Source organism: Cibotium barometz, chromosome 33, assembly GCF_041138505.1.
Source record: "Cibotium barometz isolate CiBa-2024 chromosome 33, ASM4113850v1, whole genome shotgun sequence".
Classification (NCBI taxonomy): Eukaryota; Viridiplantae; Streptophyta; class Polypodiopsida; order Cyatheales; family Cibotiaceae; genus Cibotium; species Cibotium barometz.
This window is the reverse complement of record NC_141078.1, coordinates 41,657,531-41,682,599: the sequence shown is the minus strand read 5'-3', so window position 1 is coordinate 41,682,599 and position 25,069 is coordinate 41,657,531. Positions and strand designations below refer to the sequence as shown.

The 25,069-nt window shown below is 40.3% G+C and overlaps 1 protein-coding gene across 1 annotated transcript; it reads left to right on the top strand.

Annotated features, from left to right (window-relative positions):
• The first annotated feature begins 1,023 nt into the window (after positions 1-1,023).
• On the top strand, positions 1,024-3,109 carry LOC147619576 (UDP-glycosyltransferase 85A2-like). The gene is made up of 2 exons (XM_086773242.1): positions 1,024-1,669; positions 1,898-3,109. The coding sequence occupies exons 1-2, from the start codon at positions 1,159-1,161 to the stop codon at positions 2,647-2,649; spliced, it is 1,263 nt and encodes a 420-aa protein (XP_086629368.1). The 5' UTR covers positions 1,024-1,158; the 3' UTR covers positions 2,650-3,109.
• Positions 3,110-25,069: the final 21,960 nt, after the last annotated feature.

Sequence of the window (25,069 nt, the reverse complement as noted above, 5' to 3'; positions counted from 1 at the left end):
ATACATACATACATCTTTATGCGTGTTTGTGTGTAACTCGATGTGCCTAGCTTCTAAAAGGAAAGGAAGAGTGATTTTACACATATATCTTTTACATGTACCTAAATGCAAAATGCTTCTTGCCGTCGAAGACGGGTCGGGACACTAGTATATTTAAAGCTTGGGTACCCGAAGATGGGTCTTCTCTCGATGCCACGTGGCCTTCTCTCGATGTTTGCTTTTATGCAAGCATCTTAGGCCACCTCGTACCAAAGGTAATAACCAAGTTTCTCCCTTAGGAAAATAATTGTTTGAGAGAGAGAGAGAGAGAGAGAGAGAGAGGGGGGATTGTTTGACCGTTGGAGTGCCTACAGGTTTTTCCCGGTACCTACCCAAGGTAATATAGGAAAGTAATTGTTTGAGAGAGAGAGAGAGAGACAGAGAGGGGTGCAGGTTTTTCCCGGTACTTTAGTTACCGTTGACTTTTAAGATATGAAAGATTCCGCGCAGAGAAACGTGTAAGCCTTGAACTCTCTACTATCTAGTTTGATGAATAGCGTTGGGAAAAGTTTGTTTTTGTCAATAACCGACGAGTTTCGACAACCACTAATTATCTTGAGCGCACTAATTACCTTGGTAGACTTAGAAATTTGGATGTTACTAGCACAGTTTAATCATGACACCTAGCGTTCGACAGCCACTAATTATCTTGAGCGCACTAATTACCTTGGTAAACTTAGAAATTTGGATGTTAGTACTAACTAGCACAGTTTAATCATGACACGTATATGTACACATGATGAACACGCACGAGGGTCACGAGCACGCCCGTACATGTACAATGATGACACGTACACGGGTCACGAGCACGCCCCTCAATATTTCCGAGCGCTACATCATCATGCTGTCTATTTTCAACAAATTTTCCCGGGCGGCGTTAATTTTGAGAAGACGTGCGGTGTTGAGTATTTTCAGAAGACGTGTGGTGTTTTCAAAGATATATTATTAATGCCACCAATCGCCCCTTGCTTGTGTAAGCATAAAAATGCTGCTCGTAAGCTCCCATGAAGCATTTACAGTGCTTTGGAGCTGGTCCTCCTCCTCTAGTTGCCGCATCTCACACTAGCCGATTGCAGTATTATCTCACTTAATTTTTGTAGTAGAAACACAAGCAATATAATGGGTCTTCCTGTAAGCCTCCGCGACCTTAATTTACGGCCACATGCGGTTGTTATCCCATTCCCTGCACAAGGCCACATCGGACCCATGATGCACTTGTCTATAAAGCTAGCTTTGGAAGGCTTCATCATTACGTTCGTTAATACACAGCACAACCATGCACTATTGCAGCATTTGCCGCCGCGATTTGAAGAGCAAGGCCTTGACATACGCTTTGCGGAGATAAGGGATAAGAGGGAGAATGGGAGCACGAGTGGGCAAGAAACCCTTGTTGAGCTGTGCAAGTCTTTCTTTAGCTTGAAACCGGCTTTTGAAGAGCTGGTGGAAGGTCTGCTCCGATCCGACGTGGAGAGCCCGGTCACATGCATGATTTCGGACCTTTACCTCTACTTCACACAAGATGTTGCCACCAGATTTGGGCTCCGAAGGCTTGCTTTCTGGACTGCTTCAGCTGGTACACTTGCATCCGTCATGGCCGTTAAGCAAGGGCACCGATCTCCTGATGACGATGGTAAGAGCGCACCCCATCGTCCTTTGTAAACAATCACGAAGTAATTGCTTGTAATAAGTCGTCTCGATCCAGCTATTATGACGAGTATATTAGCAGTGGATTAATAATCAGCACCACTAGTGTTAATCTCCTACGTCAATCAGTTTGCTTATACTACTTAGGGCTGAATCAAACTCTAATCAGGATTACAACCTAATTCTCCTCTAAGAAGTGCGCCACATGTTGCAGAGCCCGCTGATCAGCGTATAACCTGGGTCCCAGGAGTGCCACCGCTGAAGATGACCGAGCTAAACACGTTTTTGCAGTGCTTTGATCCGGAGGACTTCATGTTTGACGTGTTTCTGCAGCCTTACACAAGGCTAAAGGAGAACACGTGGATTGCAATCAACACGTTCGAAGAGCTTGAGCAGGGTTCAATGGAAGCCCTGAGAGAGGAAAACAATCCCATATACACGGTGGGACCTCTGCTACCACCTTCCCATTTCGACCAAGAGGCCGAGGGAGGAGGAGTTGCTGCTGGTGCAGGGCTAGCCTCGTATCAAACAGCAGCCCTCTGGCCAGAAGACCACACTTGCCTGAAATGGCTGGACGGGCAAGAGCGCTCTTCTGTTCTGTATGTATCGTTCGGGAGTATTGCCGTGATGTCCGCCCAACAGTTTGAAGAGCTGGCCTTGGGCTTGGAAGCTAGCCAATCAGCTTTGCTTTGGGTTATCCGACCCGACCTCATGTCCGGAGACACGGCCCTTTTCCCGCAAGGGTACCTTGAAAGGATACAAGGGCGTGCATGCTTCGTCGAATGGGCCCCCCAGCTCCAAGTGCTCACTCACCCTGCCGTGGGAGGCTTCCTTACTCATTGTGGCTGGAACTCTACACTAGAAAGCATCTCGGCCGGGGTGCCCATGCTGGGTTGGCCCTACTTTGCGGACCAAATGCTCAACAACAGGTGCTCTGTGGACGGCTGGAAAGTGGGTGGATTTTGAGGCAGACCAAAATGGACTCGTGCATAGAGACAAGCTCGAGCCCTCATGCGAGCTGGAGAACACACCATGGCCTCTTCACACCTCAAACGAGCAGCATCGTGTTGGAGAAAGGCCGCCCAGGAAGCTATCGATGCCCAAGGATCGTCCAATCTCCAATGGAAGCAGCTCGTCAATTCTATGGCGGCCCAACCTCCTCCTTAGCTGCTATTATTATATTCATCAAAATTAAAATAAGAAGAAAGAGCTGTTGTTATTATATTCATCAAAATTAAAATAAGAAAAAAGCAGCTGTCCTCTCCTAAGACATAGTATCTAGATATTTGTTGTTCAATAGAAGGAGCAGCTTGGATATTTTGCACCTTTTGATTCCATTTACTTGCTTTTTTCTTCCGGGCAAAAATTCCACTTCCCCTTTCTCGCTCAATTTTTTTTAAAAAGAAAAATCAAGATGTCACCATATCCATAACGTATGTGTACTTATATAAAATATGAAAACATATTTTCATGCACGTGGCAATTACACCCTTTATTTTTTTTACAAAAACCGCCCTTCACGTAAGACCCCTAATTATCAGAGAGAATGCAGGGAACAGAGAGAGGTTGAGTTCGTTGCAAGCAATCACACATACACAAGAGAGAGATGTATTGCTTAATTTTTTTTCTATCTTCTTCTCTTCTCTACAACCATATAACTAAAAAGATTAGAGTACATGCTATAAGCAAAAATATTCTCCTGCAATAACATGCAATGGTCGGTCTACAGTGTAAACTCGATTATATAAGCGGGTGCTATAACTATGCCATAACTCTAGTACTCCAAAGTGACTGTCACACAGCTTGTCGTCCACACTGGCGGCATATCAACCATAATCTCACCAACCATGCTAATGGCATAAGTGCAGAAGCTATCACCCAAGTGGGTCATCAATGTTCGCAACACTAGTTAAGCTCGATATCATCCTTTTATTTTTATTTAAAAAATCACCCTTCATGTAGACCCCTAGTCATGACAAGCATGTGTACTTAACAAAATATAATATACACACCTCTACAAAAATGTGTAATGTGGGCTACCTGAACTTGACCTCTCCATTGCCGAATGTGTTGCACTATTATGAAGTTATGTCCCCGTGGTGGCCTTTTTTGAGCCTAGCCTTATGCTTCTTCTTTTGGCCCTCCAACAACCTCATTTGTACGGAGTCTTCATACCTTGCGTTCTAAATTAGGGCATCAAATATACCGAGGGCTGTTCACAATATACCTCCTCCTTGAGGTGTTCATTGACAAAGGCGAACTTCACATCCATCGGTGCACATTACTAGCCACTTATCATGAGTAAGAAAAGCTAGTACCTTGTGAATAGTCAATCTATATGTGGGAAAAATGGCTCCTAAAAGTCAAATCCCTCTTGTGTAGTAAAGCCCTTTTCCAATAGCCGTATCCATATATGTACTTAGCCTTCCAAACCCACCTGGTTCGGATGACTTTATGTTTTTGTGGACAATCTACTAGATCCTAAGTGTGACTCCTCAATCATAATTATTTTGCATGGTTTCCTTCTAGTTTTTTGGATCTGCTTGTGCTTCCTCCAAAGATCTTAATCATGCACTGTCATTACCTTAGGCATCAAGACCATAATGACAATTGTGTATGTACCCTCTTCAGGTCCTCTAATCTCTAACCATGGAAAATAGTTCATAGCTCATCCTCTAGAGACCTAGAGATTTCTCATCAAGAAGTTGCTTAAATACATGCACTATAAAACAATGGAGGCATAGACATCCAAGATTGACAAGTTAGTAAAGTCGAATGCGTAATGCTTGTTTATCAGTAGCAACTATGTATAGTTTTATTGCTCTTTGTTTTGTTTCTCGATGTTCTCTTGGCCTGGATAATAGCCACACTAGTAGTAGGGCTAGTATCACAGTAGAAAAAATCCCAAAAATGGTTTGAACTAGGTATGCTTTTCTCCTACCATCTAGTCTGCCTTCTTTTTTTCAAATAACCCACATAAATATTCTTGTCCAAGGATCGTCCAATCTCTAATGGAAGTAGCTTGCCAATTCTATGGCCCATCCATAGGAAGGAGAACTGAAGTTATTCCGCTACTAAATTGAAGAAGGAGAAATAATTTGTCCTCTCCTTCGTGCTCCGTGGAGGTTGCCCGCGAGCGACGATTGTTTTGCTGGTCCACCCCACCAATTTTTTCAAGCATCTTCATTGAAGACATAGTATCTAGATATTTGTTGTTCAATAGAAGGAGCAACTTGGATATTTTGCACCTTTTGGTACCATTTACTTTATTTTTTCCTCCGAAAAAAAATGTCATTTTCCTTTCTCACTCAAAATTCTTTTGCAGGGATTTCATTAACGTCTTCACAATTTCGTTATCACGTTAACAAAACCTATTGTTAACATATTAAAACTTGTGATCACATTGTATATTCACATGACCTGAGCAATGACCTGCCAGAACCCACTAGTCCCGTAACACCTCCGGGCTTTTGGTTTTCTCGACGGGCCCGTCGGGATAACTGCTTTTCCCGGCGGGCCCGCCGGGAAAAGAAACAACACCGGCGGGTCTATTCTGTTTATAAACACTGCTTGACACCCATCGTGGAACTTTTGGGGAGATAGTCCTTGTTTTGGGGGCGTGATATCCCTCCTCAAAGTACTTGTAGAGCTCTCGAGTTGCTAGAAGTGTCCTCTTGGGAAGAACGTCCTTATCTTAGGGACTGTCGTCTTTCCTTGTAGGCACTCCTAAGGCTATTGAGCCACTCGTCTCCTTAGTTCTTTGAATTGAGGGCAGGGTGTGGTTCGTAGCTAATACTTGCGGAGATTTAGGGACAAATTTGGAGTCATTCAGCTTTGCATTTGAGCTACGTAGGTAATCTACCTCATTCTGCTTTATGAATGGTTGGATGGAGCCAAGAGTTCTGCTTAGGGGCTTGTATTGGTTCTTGATACTTGATATAGTTTAGAGTAGAGAAGGGTCTATTGTCCTATACTAGAGTATTGGGCAAGCATAGATCTTTGATTTTCTTTGTGAATGTTAGAGAAGGTCTATTGTCCTATACTAGAGTATTGGGCAAGCATAGATCTTTGATTGTGTAAAGTATCCTTAATTGGGTACAAAAGGTATCCTTCATTGGGGGTGCAATGTGCATGATAGTTTCGAAGTAGTTTTGTAGTAAGACCTTGCAAGATAGTTTCGAAGTAGTTTTGTGTTATGTGATGATCTTTTGTATTTGTCAAGATAGTTTCGAAGTCCTTTGTCTGCTAATGTATGTTTTTTAATACGTGAGTGACTTTGTTGTTTTTTCATTTGTGTATTCATTGTTATATGCTTGGTTGAATAGGTTATTTGTTGAGATGGAGGAAAAAAAAGAAATCCTTATCTACACATCTATCTTGTTGTGAAGTGTATCATGAGAGAGAGAGAGAGAGAGAGAAATAGTTGTGAAGTGTATCATGAGAGAGAGAGGGGGGGTAGGAAGAGAGAGAGATATTCATTTTTTCGAGTTACGAATCACGATATTATAAAATAAAACGTTTAGACAATATGATGTAAACTTTGATCCATGAAATACTCATGCCGCGTTAGCAACCAAGTATCGCATGGATCAAACACAATAAAAACAATACAAGTCAAATCAAACAAATTTATGACATTTTTTCGACCGCGTTAACGATCATATGCCGTAATATGCAAGCAAATTTACGACATTTTTTCGACCGTGTTAATGATTAAATGCCACAATATGCAAAAAATAATATATAAACTAGCGGACGACACCAACTTGCCGCGTTAACGATAAAATGCCGCCCGATTCTATGGGAATACGAATAGGATACGAACATACACTGGCCGCGTTACCGACCATATGCTCGCATTTGACAAAGAGAAGGGAAGGGAAGGTGACATCGCCATAACGATACTATGCTTGCCGCGTTACCGACTAGTACCGCTACGGCGTGCCATACTTACCATAGGACACAGACTAGCCGCGTTACCGAACGACTAAGTGCCCCAGGGTAAGCAACCATTCCGAAGAATGGCCTTACACACACACCCCTCGTGTGGCGGACCACCCACATTCTGCCGCGCATTGCGACAATGGGCGGCTGCCTGCACGAACACACACCCACACACACATCCCTCGTGTGGCGGACCACCCACATCCTGCCACGCATTGCGACAGTGGGCGGCTGTCCGCACGAACACACACCCACATACACACACACACACACACACACAAGTTTCATTACCTGTGTATGCTGTCAGCAATGAACTCCCAAAGGGCCCCCCGGACCCATATATATAGAAAATTGTACCCCGCTGGGTGACAACCCCGCCGAGACCCACCGGGGTTTCTTTTTTCCCAGCGGGAGTGCCGGGTAAAGAAAAAACCCCGATGGGATTTTATCCGGTTATCACGGAGCTTCCCATCGGCTTTTTTGGGAACATGTTAACATGTTAACATGTTAATAACATGTTAACACATGTTATTAACAAAAAAAAAATTGTGATCACGTGAATATAAAATCATTGTTCTTTTGTAAAGAAAAATCAAGATGTCACCACATCCATAAAGTATGTGTACTTATATAAGATATGAATACATATATTCGTGCATGTGGCAACTATAACGTTTTATTTTTTATTTTTTATTCACCCTTCACGTAAGGCCCCTAATTATTAAAGAGAATGCGGGTGAGAGGGAAATCTTGAGTTCCTTGTTGCAAGCAAACACACACACATAAGAGAGATATGGATGGCTGAATTTTCTTCTATCTTCTTCTCTTCTCTACAACCACATAACTAAAAAGATAAGAGTACATACTATAAGGGAAAATAATCTCCTATAGTGGGTGGTTGCAAGATAAGGGGGCACCACTTTTGACAGTAGGGGAATTTAGTGGCAAGGTCTTTGGGGCACATTATACATATGGTGGGTGTTCAAATGGCACCCCCTGATTGGAAATCCAATTTATTTTAGTGATTGTTTCATTTCACAGAAGTTTTGGCATTTGCATTTTTCAACTTTCTTTACTGCAGTATATGTTACACATACAATGCTTAGTACTTTTGCATCCCAAGTCCAATGGTCATCCCAATTTGTACATGAATATAACACAATGCATAGAGCTTAAATTGATTGTGGAAAGTTTTTTGGCTATTTAACTATTTTGTATAAATATTTTTTTCGTTGCTTCATATTGTAAAGCAACATGTGATTTTCTATTCAAGATCTTGGCAAATGTGAAGCTCATCATTGATGAAGATCCAATGGTGAGAAGTAAGAGAAATATCTATAGAATGTGGCCATATTGTTAAATTGCAATTTTAACGGTTGAATTTCTTCTAATCTTCTATAGAAAATTCACTCAGTCTTTAAGAGGGCTTGCAAAAGGTTAATAATTTAATTATTTAAATTTTATACAACCCTCATTGCACTTGAATTTCTTATGGATCAAAGTACTTTTCATTGATGAATTTAACAAAAAAAATTAGAGTGAGTTTGAGTAAGGAAAGGCCATTTTCCAGCCATCTTAATCAAATTTTCACGGTTTGTCCGCCCAAAGTCTAAAACAAAAGAACCCTATTAGGCTTGGTGTTTCACCAAGCCTAGAGAGTATGTCATTTGTCAAGCACTTGAGCTATGGTAACATAGTCTTAGTTCTACATGTACATGCCACATCATATGGAGGAGACTCCACATAAGCATCTTGCCATCTCATCATGCCTTGTCATCATGCCACCTCAACTTAGTGAACAAGGTTGACTCCCTAAAGCCCTCGTCCGACCATTTGTGCCATGCTTGCAATTAGTATTGTGAGAGTGATGTCATATTAAATACTACATTATAAGTGCGATTGGCATATGCTTTGCGGGTCTATGCTATGTATGCTGTAATTGGGTGATGCCATGTGTACGCATGCTAGTGTTGTTGAGATTGGTGTTTGATTTTCTCACCTAACATGTTGACTTGTTGAGTATAGGTGATGAGTACGAGGATGCCGAATGAGGCATCATACTTGTGCGAGGATCACCGAACGAGGTGTCACATAGGCATGAGTGTGCAAGGGTCACCGAACGAGGTGTTGCGCAGATTTTGTCATCTGCATGGGCGTTTACATCGCCTTGACATTTATGAGTTATACTTCATTATTTTTTATTGGCCACGTGCCATTTATTCGTACTCGAATATAAATTTATGTACACCGATGTACATCGGTGTATTCCGTGTGAACTAGAGCTTCACTATTATTTTTGGTACACACTAGATGTGTGTGAACATCCTCTAGAAGGAGTGGTCATTTTTGTAAAAAGTAAAGAGCCCTATTTTTGGCAAAAGCTTCATGTTAGCTCAAGGGCTATTTCGGTAATACATTATTAAAATACTCATGTCATGCAAGGAGCTAGCACACGCATGAGGGGGAGATTTAACCCAATCCTTTGTTGATGGTGATGTCGTCTAAGTTCTGTTTTCAAGTTTGTGGTTTTATCTCATCTTTATTATCATATCCATGCTTAATACATTTGAATCTTTTATTTGTATGGATTTGATTACTAATTCTTGATTTATGCAAGCACTTGTGGTACTTTGATTCTCTTGTGGGGGTGGCAAAGATCGTGAGAGTGGTATCAGAGCCAACCACACTCAAAGAGAAGGCAAAAAGCTCAAAAATTGATGGAGAAATTGGGCAAGAGGTTTTCCATGAAGGGCAAAGGCAAAAATCCAAAGACAAAGGAAATATCTAAATGTCTAAGGCTTGTATGGTTTGGCAAAGCAATCATGAAGATCAAAAACCACCTGCTGCTGTGCAGGCGGCCTAAAACCACACCTACGTGTGGAGAAGGCAGTTTTCTGCAGCTCAGAGCATCTGCTCCCGATCCAACCGTACTGCAGATTGAAGCAGCATAGGGCAAAACCTCACTTCCTCTTCTCAGTTTTGGAAGAGCTTGAGCATCAGATGATTGTATCATGAAGGGCTGGCTTTTGCTTCCTCATGGGCTATCGCGCTGCACCGATTACGTGAAGAAGCAGGGCTTAAAAATCTTAATCATGTTTAAGGCTTAACCACATATAACGTCTTTTCAAGCTTTTAAATCTCAAAACTTTTAAAACTTTCAAATTTAAAATCTTTCAAAGTTTCCAACCCAAACCAAGGGAGCACATGCACATGGAGGCCCCGGCCTAATTTTTGAAGGCCTGCAGAAAATTGCAGATTTGGTGAAATTAAAATTTTCTTGCCAAGGCTCTCCATAATGCCTTGAGGGGAAAATTTTTAATTTGTCAAAGCTCCCGAAAATTTATTTTGCAATTTTGAACAAACCAAAGGCTTCAACAAATTCTTCGCGGTCAAGCAAGTGTGTGTGGTTTCCGATATCTCTCGACAGTATTGTCCGAGAGAATACGAGTATCATTGGTGCGCTTGAATCTCGAATCGACTTGACTCTTTGACAATTTCAGGTTCAACGATAAGTATTGTTATCATTTATCATCTTTGCTGAATTATTTCTATCATTAATTAATTAATCTTTGTATCTCTCCACTTCATTACCTCTGTTTTACAATGAATCTGCAACCCCCAATTGTGGAGGAGTAGTTGCTAGCTCTTCAAGCTCAGATTTTAGAGGAGAGGGAAAAGAGAGAGAAGTTGGAAAGAAAGTTGAGAAAGACCATGAACCTTTTGCCTTAATCTTTCATTCTTGCATGCCCAAATGCCTAAAATTTGCCTTACAATAAGAAGTGCATCCCCTTTTACTAGGAGACGTTGTATCCCTTGATTGATGCACACCTTCAAACCATGAAGTAGTATGTCGTACTCTGCTTCATTGTTGCTAGTAGAACTTGGCAAGTTGACCTTCTCCTTCATAACCACCTCTCCATTTGGGTTGAGCAGCACCAGCCCTCCCCCCTACTGCTTTACCTATGGCTTTTCTAAAAGCTCCATCAAAGAACAAGGTGAATGCATTAGGTATAGTTTTGGGTGGTGGCAATGGTAGGGTCTTTACTTCAGGCACCTTAATCTCCTTTTCATGCACTCTATAAGTGAGAATCCCTGCCAATTGTGCACGCACACTATCTTCTACCTTGAAAGAGTATTGGAATTCTTGCAATTCCATAACCCACTTTGTGATTCTAGCACTAATAGTCATTTGAGAAGACACCCAAGGAAACAAATTTTCTGTAGTGAGAATTACAAAAGGTTTTGGTAACAAGTAGGATCTAAATTTTCTCACCGCAAAGATGAGAGCAAGCATCATGAGTTCCGCTTCCGTGTAGCCTTTCTCCATGACATTCATGACCCTACTAACAAAGTAGATGGGCCGCATCCTAGTACTGTGGAGATCTTGCTGTAACAAAACTGCACCCACTGTTTCCTTTCCAACACTAGAGCTAACAAAGAAAGTGTACTCCCAACAAGGAAGCATGAGTGTTGGTAGCTCTAACAAAATGACTTTAATGTTACAAAAGTACTCCTCAAGCTCATCAGACCATGCAAACTCTTCTTGTTGAGTCAATTTTTGCAAGGGGTGAAGTAACTCTGAGGCTAAGTGAATGAAGCGTGACATGTACTTCACCTTTTGAATGAATGAGATGGCCTCCTTGAGACTCTTTGGAGATGGTAGGTCGATAAGAGCCTTTGCCTTTGTAGGATCCACCTCAATGCCTTTGGAAGAAACCTTATGACCCAGCAAGATTACTTCATCCTCACCAATATGACATTTGTCGGGATTGAGTTGGCCCCCCATGTCGTAGAGTTTCTTCAAGCCTTCTTCCACCCTCTGCACATGCAATGACTTAGAGCTATAGATGCAAAAATCATCTATGAACACTCTAATGGATTTCCCAAAGAATGCTTGAAACACCATGTTCATGAAACGTTGAAATGTCGCTGGAGCATTGGTTAAACCAAATGGCATGACTCTGAAAGCATAACAACCCCAAGGAGTGATGAAGGTTGTTTTCAATTGATCCTCCAATGCAATCCCAATTTGAAAGTAACCCGAGTAGCCATCACATATTGTATACTTCTCATGACCTGCTACCTCATTTAGGATCTCATCTTGAAATGGAAGAGGAAAGTGGTCCCTTTTTGTCGCCTCATTGAGTGGACGATAGTCCACACACACCCTCCATTTGCCGTTCTTCTTGGGAGTGACCACGACGGGAGAGACCCACTCTGAATTTTCTATAGGATATATGAATCCTGCTGCTAGAAGCTTCCTCACCTCTTTGAGTAGTGCTTGCTTCTTGATGACTCCTAGTCTTCGTAGCTTTTGTGCCTTAGGTTTGGCTTCTGGCTTTAGCTCAATCTTGTGTTGAATGGCCTCTACGCCACGCACATCTATGTAATCTTTAGCAAAAAACCTAGGAAATTTCCTTAGTACACATTTAAACTCCTCTCCTTCCTCCAATGTAAGCGTTTTTGAGAGCAAAGCATCAAACATTTCTTCATCATGCACAATTTGGTCTTCTTGAGAGCCTACCTCCTCCAAACCTTGACAGGGTGTCTCTTTGTCTTTTGCTCTGAATCTTACTCCCATGACTTCAATGGAAGACTCCTGTTCCATAGTGCTACTGCTGCTTTCTTCCTCTGAGGCGTCATCGGTCCAATCCTCCTCTGTTTCGCCTTGAGAAGATTCTTCATTTATCTCCTCTTGTCGTTGCTCCTTCATGTCAAAGATAATCTTCTTACGATTTTCATTCCTGCAAATTAACTTTCCATTTTTCCAATCCTGCAAAGCTCGCATTCTCATTAGCCATGGTCTACCTAGGATAAATGGATAACCACTTCCCTTGGTAGACATAACATAAAAATCAACAACCTTCTTAATGCCAAAAACTTCCACAGAAACATTCTTACAAATCCCAAGACACTTTGCTTTGCTATTGTTTGCCATTTTCACCTTAATTTCAGGTGTTTCATGAATATGCATGCCTAGTTTTTGTATAAGGTCCTCTGTCATGATGCAAATTTGTGCACCCCCATCTACTAGACCCTTCTTAACTAGCCTTCCCTTGATGTAGCAATCTAATATAGGTGTAATGTCCTCATCCATCTCGGCTTGTGAAATTTTTACAACAGGCACATTCTCTTTTGTTTTTCTCCTAGTGCTCACAGCCTTTGTTAATTCCCTCCTAGCTTGTGGACATAAGGCTAGAAATTGAGGCCATGAGATATCAGGACCCTTACCTCTCATATCTTCCAAAAGGTTGTATGGAGCCATACCATGTCCGAGGGGGAAATCTTGGAGGTTTATACGACGTCGTCTCCTCTTGACTTCCTTGTTTTCCTTCACTTTCTTTCCTCATCCATGGTCACTTTGTGATGCCACACCCTCCTTTTCCTTCTCTTTTCCACGCCCTCGTTTGACACCATTTGCTTCAATGTCTACCTCCTTGGCCTTTGTTACCTCTACCACATGTACATTTGGGTCCGGCAAAGGTGGCATTCCTTCCACTCCTCGTGGAGGTGGTCTTGTTGCATTGGGCCTCTGCAAAATCAACGGTTGTTGTTGACTAGTGCCTTCACCTGCATTCATCACTGGATAATTCATGTTAGGCTTCCCTGGCTCCCCACGAGGCCAAGGACAATTATACATCCCAGGCCCTGACTCTCTGCAATTCCAACATTGCAAGAGTCACCTAGGTCGTTGCTCTCATTCTTCAACCCTTTTAGCTTGGCCCTTCTGTTCCACAGCTTGTGCAAAGTGGATAGACAAGTTATTTAAAGACTCATTTAACTTTTCTATCACCTCGACTGTGACCTTAGGTAATTCTCTATGAGTGCAAGACTGTACCTCTTCCCTAGGCTTTGAGTCATCAAAGATAAAGCCCCCCCCAAGCATACATCTCATCTTTCGGAGTTTTTTGGTAGCCCTAGCCTCAGCAGCATCAAATGTTGTGGGCTCTCCTGACTCTACTTGCAGTTTTAGTGATGGGTACATCCCTGCAATAAATCTCTCCTTCTTCAAGAATTCAGCACCATCTCCAGGGTTAGGAAGACTACGCAACCAAAGAGTCCAAGGACGTAAGAATTCTTGCTTATAACTCAAGTAGTCCTCTAGATCCTTTTGCTTATGAGCAACTATTTCTTGCCATAGCTTTTGTGTGTTCAAAGAAGTGAAGTAATTGTCTCTAAAAAGTTGCATGACCCCCTTGTAATCTACTCGTGCGGGTGTAGGTAGAGATTGAAACCAAGTGGAAGCATCTCTTTGTAGGACCAACTCAAACATGTCTAAGCATTCTTGGTCTCCTACCACTCTCTTTATGTGGAGTGCCATTCTAAAGTTTGATAAGAATAACTCGGCATCCTCGCCGGGCTCTCCAAAGAATAAGGGGTAGCCACTCATTTGCCTAGTGGTATCCATGCTTGAGAAGAAGGAAGCACAAATATGATTGCACAAAGGTATTCCTTCACTCTCTTTCTCTCTCACTCCTTTTTTCTTTTTTCTTTTTTTCTTTTTTTTTTCTTTTTCAAAGTAGAATAAAAATGTAGACGTCAAAGCTTATGTCATAACGAATCAAAGGCAAAATAAATGGATTAACTGAGGCATTAATAGCTGCTACTTGCCTAGGTCCAAACATACGACAAATGGCACGCTGAAATTGTAACCTACTACCAACAACTATGTGTATTTCTTGCCTAGCATAAGAGATTGGCCTACGGTATAAGTCTTCTTGATTCATAAAACTAAGCTAAAACAAGATGAAAATATGCACATCAAAGGAAATGGTGTAATCTACAATGGGAAGTATGACAGGATTAGGTGATGCTAAAATCTCACTTAGTCTTTCTGGACCAAAAAGAAGAACCATGCGTTGTTGGTAGAAAATCTTTCTATCAATGCAAACATTCACTCTAATGGAGTGCACCCAATGAAACTGGTTGAATTGAATCCCAAGAGGATTAGGAGGAGGTGGATTGTTCATGAAAGATCACACAAAAGTACCACTTTCCTTCTTAAAATATGATACCCAACAAGCAAACAAGGAAATTTATGTGTTAGAGAGATCGATGTACCTTAAATACCCATTTAAAAACTGCTCGTTCCTCAGTGGGGGCACCAAAATTGAGGCAGTCCGGGGCGGGCAACAAGAAGAGCGGCCTCTAAGCACTCCTCAAGGCTCCCGTGTTGCTCAATGGGATTGGGGCACAACGCAACACAAACATAAGAACCCCAAAACCACACACCCAACAAGAAAAGCGGCACCACCTAGTTATGTGTGTGAACTAGGACACCAAAGATCTTTCCTTGTAGCTAATCAATACATGCTAACCATATACATCAATCAAAAGACACACACACTCTCAACAAACACTCATAACATATGGTATTATGTGTGGAGGAGACTAGCATAACACAAATAGATGCACACCAAACTTGGAGAAGAACTTAGAGAGACAATATAAGCTTGATTTTGTTGTCGCTATGCACTTGGTCTTAAGGTTACGGGAGCCCTCTCACCATACAACCCTCTTACCATGAATTGAAAGGCAACAAATCAAAAACAAGCCCTCAAGCCTCCAAGCATAAAACCACGCCACAAAATACAAGGATTGAATTCACCTTAAATCAAACATCGGATCGCTTTGCTAAATCAACTTTGGAGATGTAGGAGTCCAAGATTCGTACACAATTGCACCCAAACTACTAATCTTATTTATGCACAAAGGCAAGATACAATTATGATAGGGAGTATGGTATCACTCAAGCCCTCACAAAGACATAACTAGCTTCAAGCTTCAAGCTTCAAGCTTCAAGCTTCACTATCTCCTTACACACTAGAGTTAGGAGTGGTGTACAATGTGTGTAATCTCCCCTTTACAAGGAATGGAGGGGGCTCTATTTATAGGTTTGAGAAGCCCCAATTAGGATTAAACCTAATCAATCTTATTATAGGAAATCATAGATTATGGATTTTTTATTTTGAAATGAGAGTGGGCCTTTTCTTATCCCTTGAGTCACATGGATGTGGGCTCAAGGTGAGAGAATTATTGAAGATGAGAGGAGAGTGTGATGTAGAGGTTTGAGCAAATAACTTGTAGTAATGCCTACTCTAAAAGTAGTAGAGTGGGTGCTTATTTACAAATGTTAGTGGTTAGTAGTTAGTAATCACTATAAAAGGTTAGTAATACAATGTACAAAATGGGTGAGAGGAGTAAAGATTTGGAAAGATCCTTTGTGTGGTTGAAAGCTCGAAGAAGCTTGGATTCTCCCATGTGTAGATCTTTAAGTTAACCGCCGATCTCCTTCTTGCATTTAACGCCACAAAAGTTGATTGAGGTGAAGAACATGGGGATTTTTGTAGGTGGAAACCCCATATTTGCAGAGGTTAATATAGTACATTCATGCTGAATTTTTATGTATTTTTTGAGATTGGGAAAATAATTTAGTAATATGGGAGTAGTAGGGAGAGAAATGGAGATGAGGTATGGGTGTAGAGTAGATATGAGAGCAAATGGAGAGGAAAGGAGAGGGCAAAGGTGGAGAGGGTGAGAGAGGACATGAAGTTTGCAGGTTTGGAATGAGAAAGGAATGAGTAAGTATGTAGGTGATGAATGTGTAAGGGAGGTGAGAAGAGACTAGGTGTACCTTGCCAAAAAGTGGGCAGACTGGGGTCCAATAAAAAATTCATATCTCACCGCCATTAGCTCCAAAAATTCTCAAAAAATTTGAGAATATTTCTGAGCTCCCGAGCTAACTTTTGTCTTTTGATGACCAGTCCGAATTCGGAGTGGAGGCGGGCGCAAAAAATTCAGCAGAATCATGTATTTTCTGAATTTTTAAAATCTTTGTGTGGGTCCCCTCTTGATAGCTCCAAGAGTGAGCCCCCCAATACATCATACCCTGACCTTAGAGACTCAAGTGTATGTGGACACTTGCATGGAGGAGATTTTTTCCATTTTATAAAGGATTTACATAATAAGAAAAAACAAACTAGTATTTAACTAGTCAACATATCATGACAATATGGTTATTATGATAGGAAAATAAATAAAGAGATCTAATTGTGAATAAAATATACAAAAATAATTGATATATGAAAAAGTATAAAAATATATATAATATTTAATAGTAAAAAATATATACAAAAATACTAAACTATGGAAGTCAAAAGGGAGGGAGACCCTCATTATTTTAGGGTAGATGAGAGAATAAAAGATGAAATAGTCTAAGGGAAAAAGTGATTTGGGTAGTAGGCTTTCTACATAGTGTGGATAGAAATGTGAGGGCATAAGATTTACTTATGTATGGTGAAGTTGAAGCATATGTACAATGATGGTCCAAAAGTATTATGAAGAAATAATAATAATAATAATAATAAATAAAATATACTTAGGTTTTGTAATACACACACCTAATGAAGTATTTACATATTTGAGAAAATAGAGACCCCCATATTTAGGCCCTTATATGAAATGAAATATTTACACAAAATGGGCCGTAATAATTTTATTTATTTTTGATGAGTAGCTAGCGAATTTTTTTTATATAATAAAAAAATATATATAGAAGATATGGGTAAAGTCCCTAACGCACACACGCCTATTTACAGAGTGAAAAGGTATTTATGACAAAGAGTTTATGTGATTTTCCTTGGCCGAGGTAGCTCCTTATGGTAATGTGGATAGCCGAAAAAATGGCTATCACTGTGAGCATGAGAAACATCTGGAGATAGTGTTTAATCTCTTAAAAGAGAATGAGTTGTATCTCAATCCTGAGAAGAGCTCTTTCTTTTAGATAGAGATTGAATACCTTGGTCACATTATTTCTGTTAATGGTATTCATGTGGATCCCAAAAAAATAGAGACTATATTGACTTGGCCGAGACCCAAAGATATTCATGAACTCCAATCATTTCTTGGTTTGTGCAGTTACTATAGACATTTTGTGAAGAATTTTGCTTACATTTCTCATTATCTGACTTTTCTTTTAATGAAAGCAAACAAGTATGTGTGGACTGATAAATAGGAAAAATCTTTTAATGCTTTAAAAGAAGCACTCACTAAAGCACCAGTTCTGCAATTACCAGACTTTGCTAGACCTTTCTTTATTATTGTATAACTGATGCTAGTGGTACAGGCATAGGGGTAGTATTAATGCAAGATGGTCACCCCATAGCATTTGAGAGTAGGAAACTCAGACCCCCTGAGTGCAAGTACAACATTTATGACAAAGAATTGAGTGCTGTAGTCCATGCCCTAAAGATTTGGAAACATTATTTGATGGGATCAGAATTCATCATTAAAACAGACCAACAGAGGATCAGGCACCTACTTACCCAGCCTTTGATATCTGACCGACACATCAAATGGGCTGCTTTTATTCAAAGTTTCCAGCCTACTATTCTCTACCAGCTTAGAAAAGAGAATGTCGCTGATGCTCGTAGTCGATAGCCTAGTGTTCATCATATCACGACTGTAGATAGCTCGACTTTCAATGCTATGAAAGACTCTTATGACCAAGACCCAGACTTTTAAGACACTGACCAAAATGAGAGATAATGGGTGGATTTCCCACTCAGATTACTTTATCTCATGTTTATTATCATATCCATTCTTACGTTTGAATCTTTTATTTGTATGGAGTTGATTACTAATTCTTGATTTATGGGAGTACTTGTGGTACTTTGATTCTCTTGTGTGGCAAAGATCCTGACTTGGAGTTTCCATGTCAGTAGAATTTTGCCACGTGGCAAAACGCATGCATTTCATGATTTAATTATAAAAAAGTATTTTTAAAATAATTTTTTTAATTAAAAAAATTTAAAATAAAATTGTGTAATATAATTTTAAGGCTCTCCTCCAGAAAAAGAAAATAAAATATGATTATTTTTATCAAATAAATATTATTTATTAACTAAAATTATTATTAAAAATTAAATATTTATTTTATTTTTTAAGTAAGTGAATATTATAATATAATGAAATAAAATCTTAATATTTTAAAAAATATATTTTTTAAAAAAAATTGGAAAAAAACTTAAAATATGTCTAAATAAATTTTAATACTATTTGTTAATCAAATAAATATTATATATTATATAAATAAATATTATTTATTATATAATCAAAAAATAATATTAATTACTTCAAATAATTATTCATTCATGATTTTTTAAAATTAAAATTATCTTTTAACATTTTTTAATATTTTACAAAAAAATATCATTATCTGTAAAAATCTAGATTTTATCCATAATCTAATTCAACCAATAAAATGCTAACTAGCTTGGTATATCTAGCCCAATTTTTGGAGTCTCCGTCATTCTTAGAGCTTCCACAACTTTGGAGATAGCTCCATTTCACGCATATGTTAATCTTGTTCTAGTATTACTTTAATCTTGATTATCTTTAATTCTTTGCTTAATCTCTTTTTTCCTACTTCTTAGCATGGCTTCACAAAGTCATAGGAGTAGAAAAAGAAATAGGCAACGGGATCCCCCAATCCACCTTGTTCATGAGGAGCAAGCAAGGATTCGAATGGAAGATAGGAGAAGAAGAGATCGTAAACGCAAAGCAAGGGCTCGAGCATTGCAACGCATAGCGGGTTCGATTGATGAGGCATCATCTCCTCCCCCACCATTTTCCATCTCTTCACCATGACCCCACTCCACCTCCTTCTCCTCCTCATCATCCCACAATTCTTTCTCCACACTATTTTGAGCCCTTTTCTCCTTCTGTTGAGTGTCACATTAACAGATCCACCTCCACCTTCTCCGTGCTTGCTCCGACAACGCTTCTGCTTGCTGGTGAGTCCTACTGAGCTTGCCACCACATGACTGCCTCCGCCCTCGCCTTGCTGTAGTGTGAAGCCACGATGCCTTTTCTGCTTCTCCGCTTATTGCAACACCACCTTCTTGCTTGCTGCTAAGCTGCCTCAGCTTCCTTTGCTTGCGTTCCTGTATGACAGCTAGCCTCCCCTCTGTGCTTAGCTCCGCCTCCCTTCTTGCTCGTTATGCTAAGCGATGCCACGTCAGAGCCTTCTCTTGATTCTTTGCGGCACTACTCTAGCCACCTCGAAGCTCTCCCAGAACACGAAGCGTCGCCTTGCCTAGCCTTGCCACACAGCTATCTCCTTCCTGAGCCACAATGACTGCTTTTTGCCTTGCTTGCACAACCCACACCACCTTCTTCTTACTTACCACCGAGGGCCGTCTTCTTGCTGGCTCTCACTAGATATCGGTCTGGCGGGTGATTTGGCGCCTGCATGGCTGATATGCCACGCTGGCAGTCAACACCCGACGACGCCATTTTACCCACTTTTTTTTAACCGCCAGCGTGACTGCCAGCGTCATCAATGCCGCCAACGTCTGCCTTAATGGCTCCCTGCACCTTTCCGCTCAATTTGCCGGACATTCCTCCTCAGCGCCTCCGTCTTGCTCTGCCACGTAAACGTCCTCCACCGCCATCTGCATCTATACAACCTCGTCCTCAGCGCATCCTACTCGTCTTTCCTCCGCCTGATCCCCTCCGAAAGCCAAAAACTCGTTACTAGGTTCTGGTGCGTCGCTAAGAATGTCGAGGCTGGCCTCCTCCAAGTCCAAATTTTGACCTTCGCCAGACCGATATCTAGTGTGCCTGAGCTTGTTCGTCTTATCGAGTCCGCCGCAATTGAGACGATTGGCTCTTGGGGTGACGTTGCTTCCTTCAAGTTCCATGAGGAGGTGAATAATGTGAGTCTTTGTTTCTGTTTTGCTATGCTATATTGCTGCTGCGCCATTTGATGGATGATGATAACAATGATGAGGATTGCTATGGGCAATATGCATATGCAGTTCACCTTTCGTGTGCTGTGTAAGCTCATACTAAGCTTGGATCAAAGCGAGATTGAGCAAATGCAACAGTGTTTCAAGCTGTACGAAGCTGGCGTTCTTAGTCTGCCTATCAAGTTTCCTGGCACCATTTGCAGCAAAGCTTTGCAGGCAAGAATAGTAAATTTCCACATACCAATTAATCAACAGCATAAGTAAAACTAGAGCTCATTAAAGAACCGAGGAGAGCTTACATTCCTGTATTGAAGTCATTGCATCCCTTTGGTTCACTATCATGTATTGCACAGCCGGACCGCTCAATTTGCCCGCCAGTTCCTCGTCGTTGACCATCTCCTGGATGTGAAAGGTGCCAAATCAGCAGCAATCTGGTGATCTCAAGCTAGTGCGTTTATGAATATTTGCTTGCGTTTATTCTGTTTTTCCCTTTCTACTGCAGTGCCTAGATTCTTATTTTTATATAGAGTGCAAGTTTAAGTTCCCAATCAGTCCTAGAGGCATCAACTGTGTTTTTGAGAGCATAATGCATATAAATTTATTTATGCTCTGCGCTTGTCCATTTGTCTATAGATAGTACGGAAAAACTTATGATAGACAACCATAAATTCTTCTACGAGAAGTTCTCCACCACTTCATTGAACAGATGACTACTCATCACTAATCAAGATTAGGGAACTTTGATGATGAGCACAGATTAAGCAAGAATTATTGAGAAGCATGGTTCTTTTTCTCTTTTTCTCCCACTCTTCCTTACTTAATTGTTGTATCTTTGCACTACCTCTGGTTCAGCAGGTTCAGGTTTTTTAAAGGGTTAATCATGTCTCTCAAAAACTGAAGCTTAGAGAATGCCATGAGTTCTCAAATGCCCCCCATCGGTGTCTTCGATTCGACAGCATTGTGTTGGGTGCACTCATATGACAATCGTTCAAAATACAAATTTGTACGCGAAGCTAACATCCCTTGGAACCGTGTTGCTGGTTTTGTAAAAGGAGAAGCTGACAATGCAAACTTTCCGAGTTCTTTCAAAAAATATAGCCACCATCACCGAGATGCCTCCAATCTTACAAAGATTGCACATGAATCATGGATTGAGAAGATAGTGTAAGTGTGTATTTGTTTTAGTTTGTCTAATCCATGAATTAATCATCACACACACACATACAATTAAATGTTTATCGTTACTTCTTTGTTTTGTTTAGCTTTTGGTGTGGTTTTGGTCCTGCTGGCACTAAAGCACCAATGCAATCTAACATTGCGGATGGCAAAGATGTCAAAATTACCCAGCTCAATGAATGCAAGGACACTAGTAGCGAAGATGATGTTGAGGTGGAGGAGCGTAGTGAAATAAAAGAGCTGCCACAGCCAACTGCAAAGAAGCCATGTAAGAAAAGGCGCCCTCCCATCACAAAGGGCAAGCGAAAGCGTGGATGCAAATGTCATTTCAGTGTCAAGAGGCTCGCACAAGATCCAGGGGTGGCCATAATCTCTTATATACATCCATACCACACAAATGCAAATGATGAGGTTTGTCATGGTATAAGATTTGTTGATCCCTCTTTGAAGTTCTCTCCGTGGATCTCAATGCAAAAGAAACTATGGGTTTCAAGCATGCTATATCATGGTTTCTCTCCACATCAAGTGTTGGAAATGCATGTCCAAGCATTGCATTCAAGCCAAAGTCATGAACCTACAATTACTATGGTTAGGGATGACTTTTTGTCTATTCGTGACATCATGAATATATCTAGCAAGCTGGCTATTGATCAGTACTACCAGCTGCACACAGATGATGCGGAAAGCACCAAGAGATGGTGTCATGAGAATCAATCAAGCACCTTTATCTACCAGGAGCAAGATGTGGAACATTCCAAGGAATTTATCCTTGGAATACAATCACCATGGCAAAGGGAGATATGCAAGAAGTTCAGAAATGGGAACCTTCTTGCGATGGATGCCACCTTTGGCACAAACAAATATAAGGTATGTGGTGTAATGAATTATCATTTTTACTCTTGTTCACATTCTCTTAAGTTATAATAAATGTTCATTTTTTACTTCTTGTTCACATTCTCACTTTCCTTTAAAACACATGAACAGTTTCATTTGTATATAATCCTTGTTTTTGATGGTCATCGCAATGGTGTGCCCATTGCTTAGGTGCTTACATCTTCAGCTACATTTGAGTGTACTTGCACTTGGTTAAGCAAGTTTAGAGATAATATGCTTGACTTTCATAAATCATGGGAGCCCGAAGCCTTTATGGTTGATGATGCCGAAACGGAGATTAATGCGCTCAGGTTAGGACCATATGTTCATATGTGTTGAGTGCAAACTAATGAGAACCGTGTGTTTGAGTTCTATGTGACATGTCCTTTCTATTTTTCGTAGGGTGGTGTTCAATCAACCCATTTTTCTATGCTTGTGTCATGTCAAACGTTGTTGGCTCCGACACCTTATTAAGAAGGTGAAGGAATGGCCAAAAAGAGCTTTTATGTTTTGGTCTTTGGAAAATATCATGAACATGCAAGGGTCAGCAAATTCTACAGACGATATAATCAAAGAGGATGCAAAGGCTATGATCTCTACCTTCTACTCCAACTTTAGAGATGAGGGGAGTTTTATTGAGTATTTCAAAACCTATTGGGAGGCTAAACTAGGTAAGGTTGAATTTTAAACTTTATACATACTCTTCTTATAGGTAAAATAATGCACACTTGCTCTCCTTTTTGTTCGTACTTCATTTCTTGCTCTTCTAAGTTCATTTGTTTTATGTGCAGAAATGTGGGTGCGTGCTTCCCGATTGCTTCCACATTCAGGACAAGACACTAATGGAGCAATAGAGTCATATCATGGGCAGCTCAAATATAAGTGTTTGGGCTCTTCCAAAAGGATGAGTTCGAGGTGGGTGGATTGGCTCTTATACAAGTTAACATCATCATGCTTGCCATATTATTGGTATGTTCAGCAGTTGAAGGACAATGGTTTTATGAGAAACAACGCCATTGAAAGAGTAGTGGAGAATTCTTATGAGCAGGCACTTCAAATACCAGATGCTAATGTCTCATTCCAGGTTGGTGGTGTTGCTATAGTGGAGAGCATGCACACAAAAGCTTCATTTTACACAGTCTATAATTCCGATTGCCAATGGGCATGTTGTACATGTGCATGGGTAGAGCTTGGAAATATTTGTAAGCACCAAATTAAGGTGATGTTGTTGCGGGGTGCTTCACATGCTTCACTTATGGAGCAATGCCAACATATGTATGAAGCATGGGGAGATGCTTCTAGGTCTACTTTCGATCTTCACTCACATGTTTCTAGTATTGATGTGCTTGAACCAAACGGTGATGATGTTGCTGCATTAGGGGGGGACAATGTATGTAGTGAAGTACTTGAGCAATCGGGAAATGTGAAGACACTTCAATGCTTGTGGCAAGAGTTGTCTTGTTTTGTAGGACAGGACCAGGCTTTGATTGAGGAGGCTTGCAATGGATTGAGGAGAACATTGGGCCATGTGAAGACAATGAAGGCAAGAATGGATGAGCGAACAGAAACAAAAGCTAATTTTCAAGTCTTGGAAGATGGATTCGGGAACTCCTTGAAGCGAGCAAAACCATTCTTTGAGAAGGGCAACAAGAAGAAATCAACATCATTAGAGAGCCACCCATTGGCTCACCCCTTCAAGACCCTTGCTAAGAAAACCAAAGTGTCAATGCAAAAAAGGCTTAACGAGAAAGCTTCAAAGTAGCCTTTTGAATTTATGTAATGAACTCTCCAATGTTTCAATGGCTTTTTGCATCTTAGTCTTCAACTAATGATTATGCGTCTTGAGCCGTATTTTGTTCGTGTGTTGCCATGTGGTTTTAAACTATATTGTTCTCTTTAAGAATAATTGTATCTTTTTAAAATTATTTTTTGTATAGTGAGGTTGTTGGGCATGAACTCTCTATAACTCTCTATGACTCTCTATAACTCTCTCTTTCTATCTCACTCTCTCTCTCTCTCTCTCTTTAATTCTTTTAAGCTCTCTTACTCTCGTTGAACCCATGACCTCAACCCCATGCCATTAATAGGTGAAGAGCCCCTATTCGTTGGACATGAGATATGCGACTAGTAAATTAAAAGTGATAAATTTAATATTTCTCAATATATTCTAGAAAATTTACTCTTGTGGTGGTATGAATGTTATGATTTCTTTGAAACCTTTAAAGCATCTTTGTTTCATTTGAGTTTAAAAGCTACATTTTCAAACAGTATGGTGGAAAAAATGGAAAGACTCTTACACAATCACCTTAAGCACAATCAAATTTGGGTGTGCTACAATTTTTTTCTATAAAGAGGAAGGAAAAGAAGAGGTATAAAGAAAGAAACCAAGATTCTTATGAGATAAATTTTTTAAAAAGGAAGCTAATGAGTGAAAGAGAGGAAAAGTGCAAGGATATTAGTGCTAACTCTTTAAGTCACGAAAAATTTAAGAGCTTAACATGAATATTCCAAAGATTAATTTCCTGTCAAAAATTATTAAAATTAGACTAAATGCCAATAATATGACATTCGTCATCGCATAAATGATGTATTTGTAAAAACCCGTCATTTCGAGCCTATTACTAAGGGGAAGGTTGTGTTGT

Bases quoted from the DNA above. Each gene is read 5' to 3' on its own strand.
- LOC147619576 (XM_086773242.1), top strand. From the start codon at position 1,159: ATGGGTCTTCCTGTAAGCCTCCGCGACCTTAATTTACGGCCACATGCG. The intron at 1,670-1,897 runs GTAAGAGCGCAC...CACATGTTGCAG, and splicing joins CCGATCTCCTGATGACGATG to AGCCCGCTGATCAGCGTATA.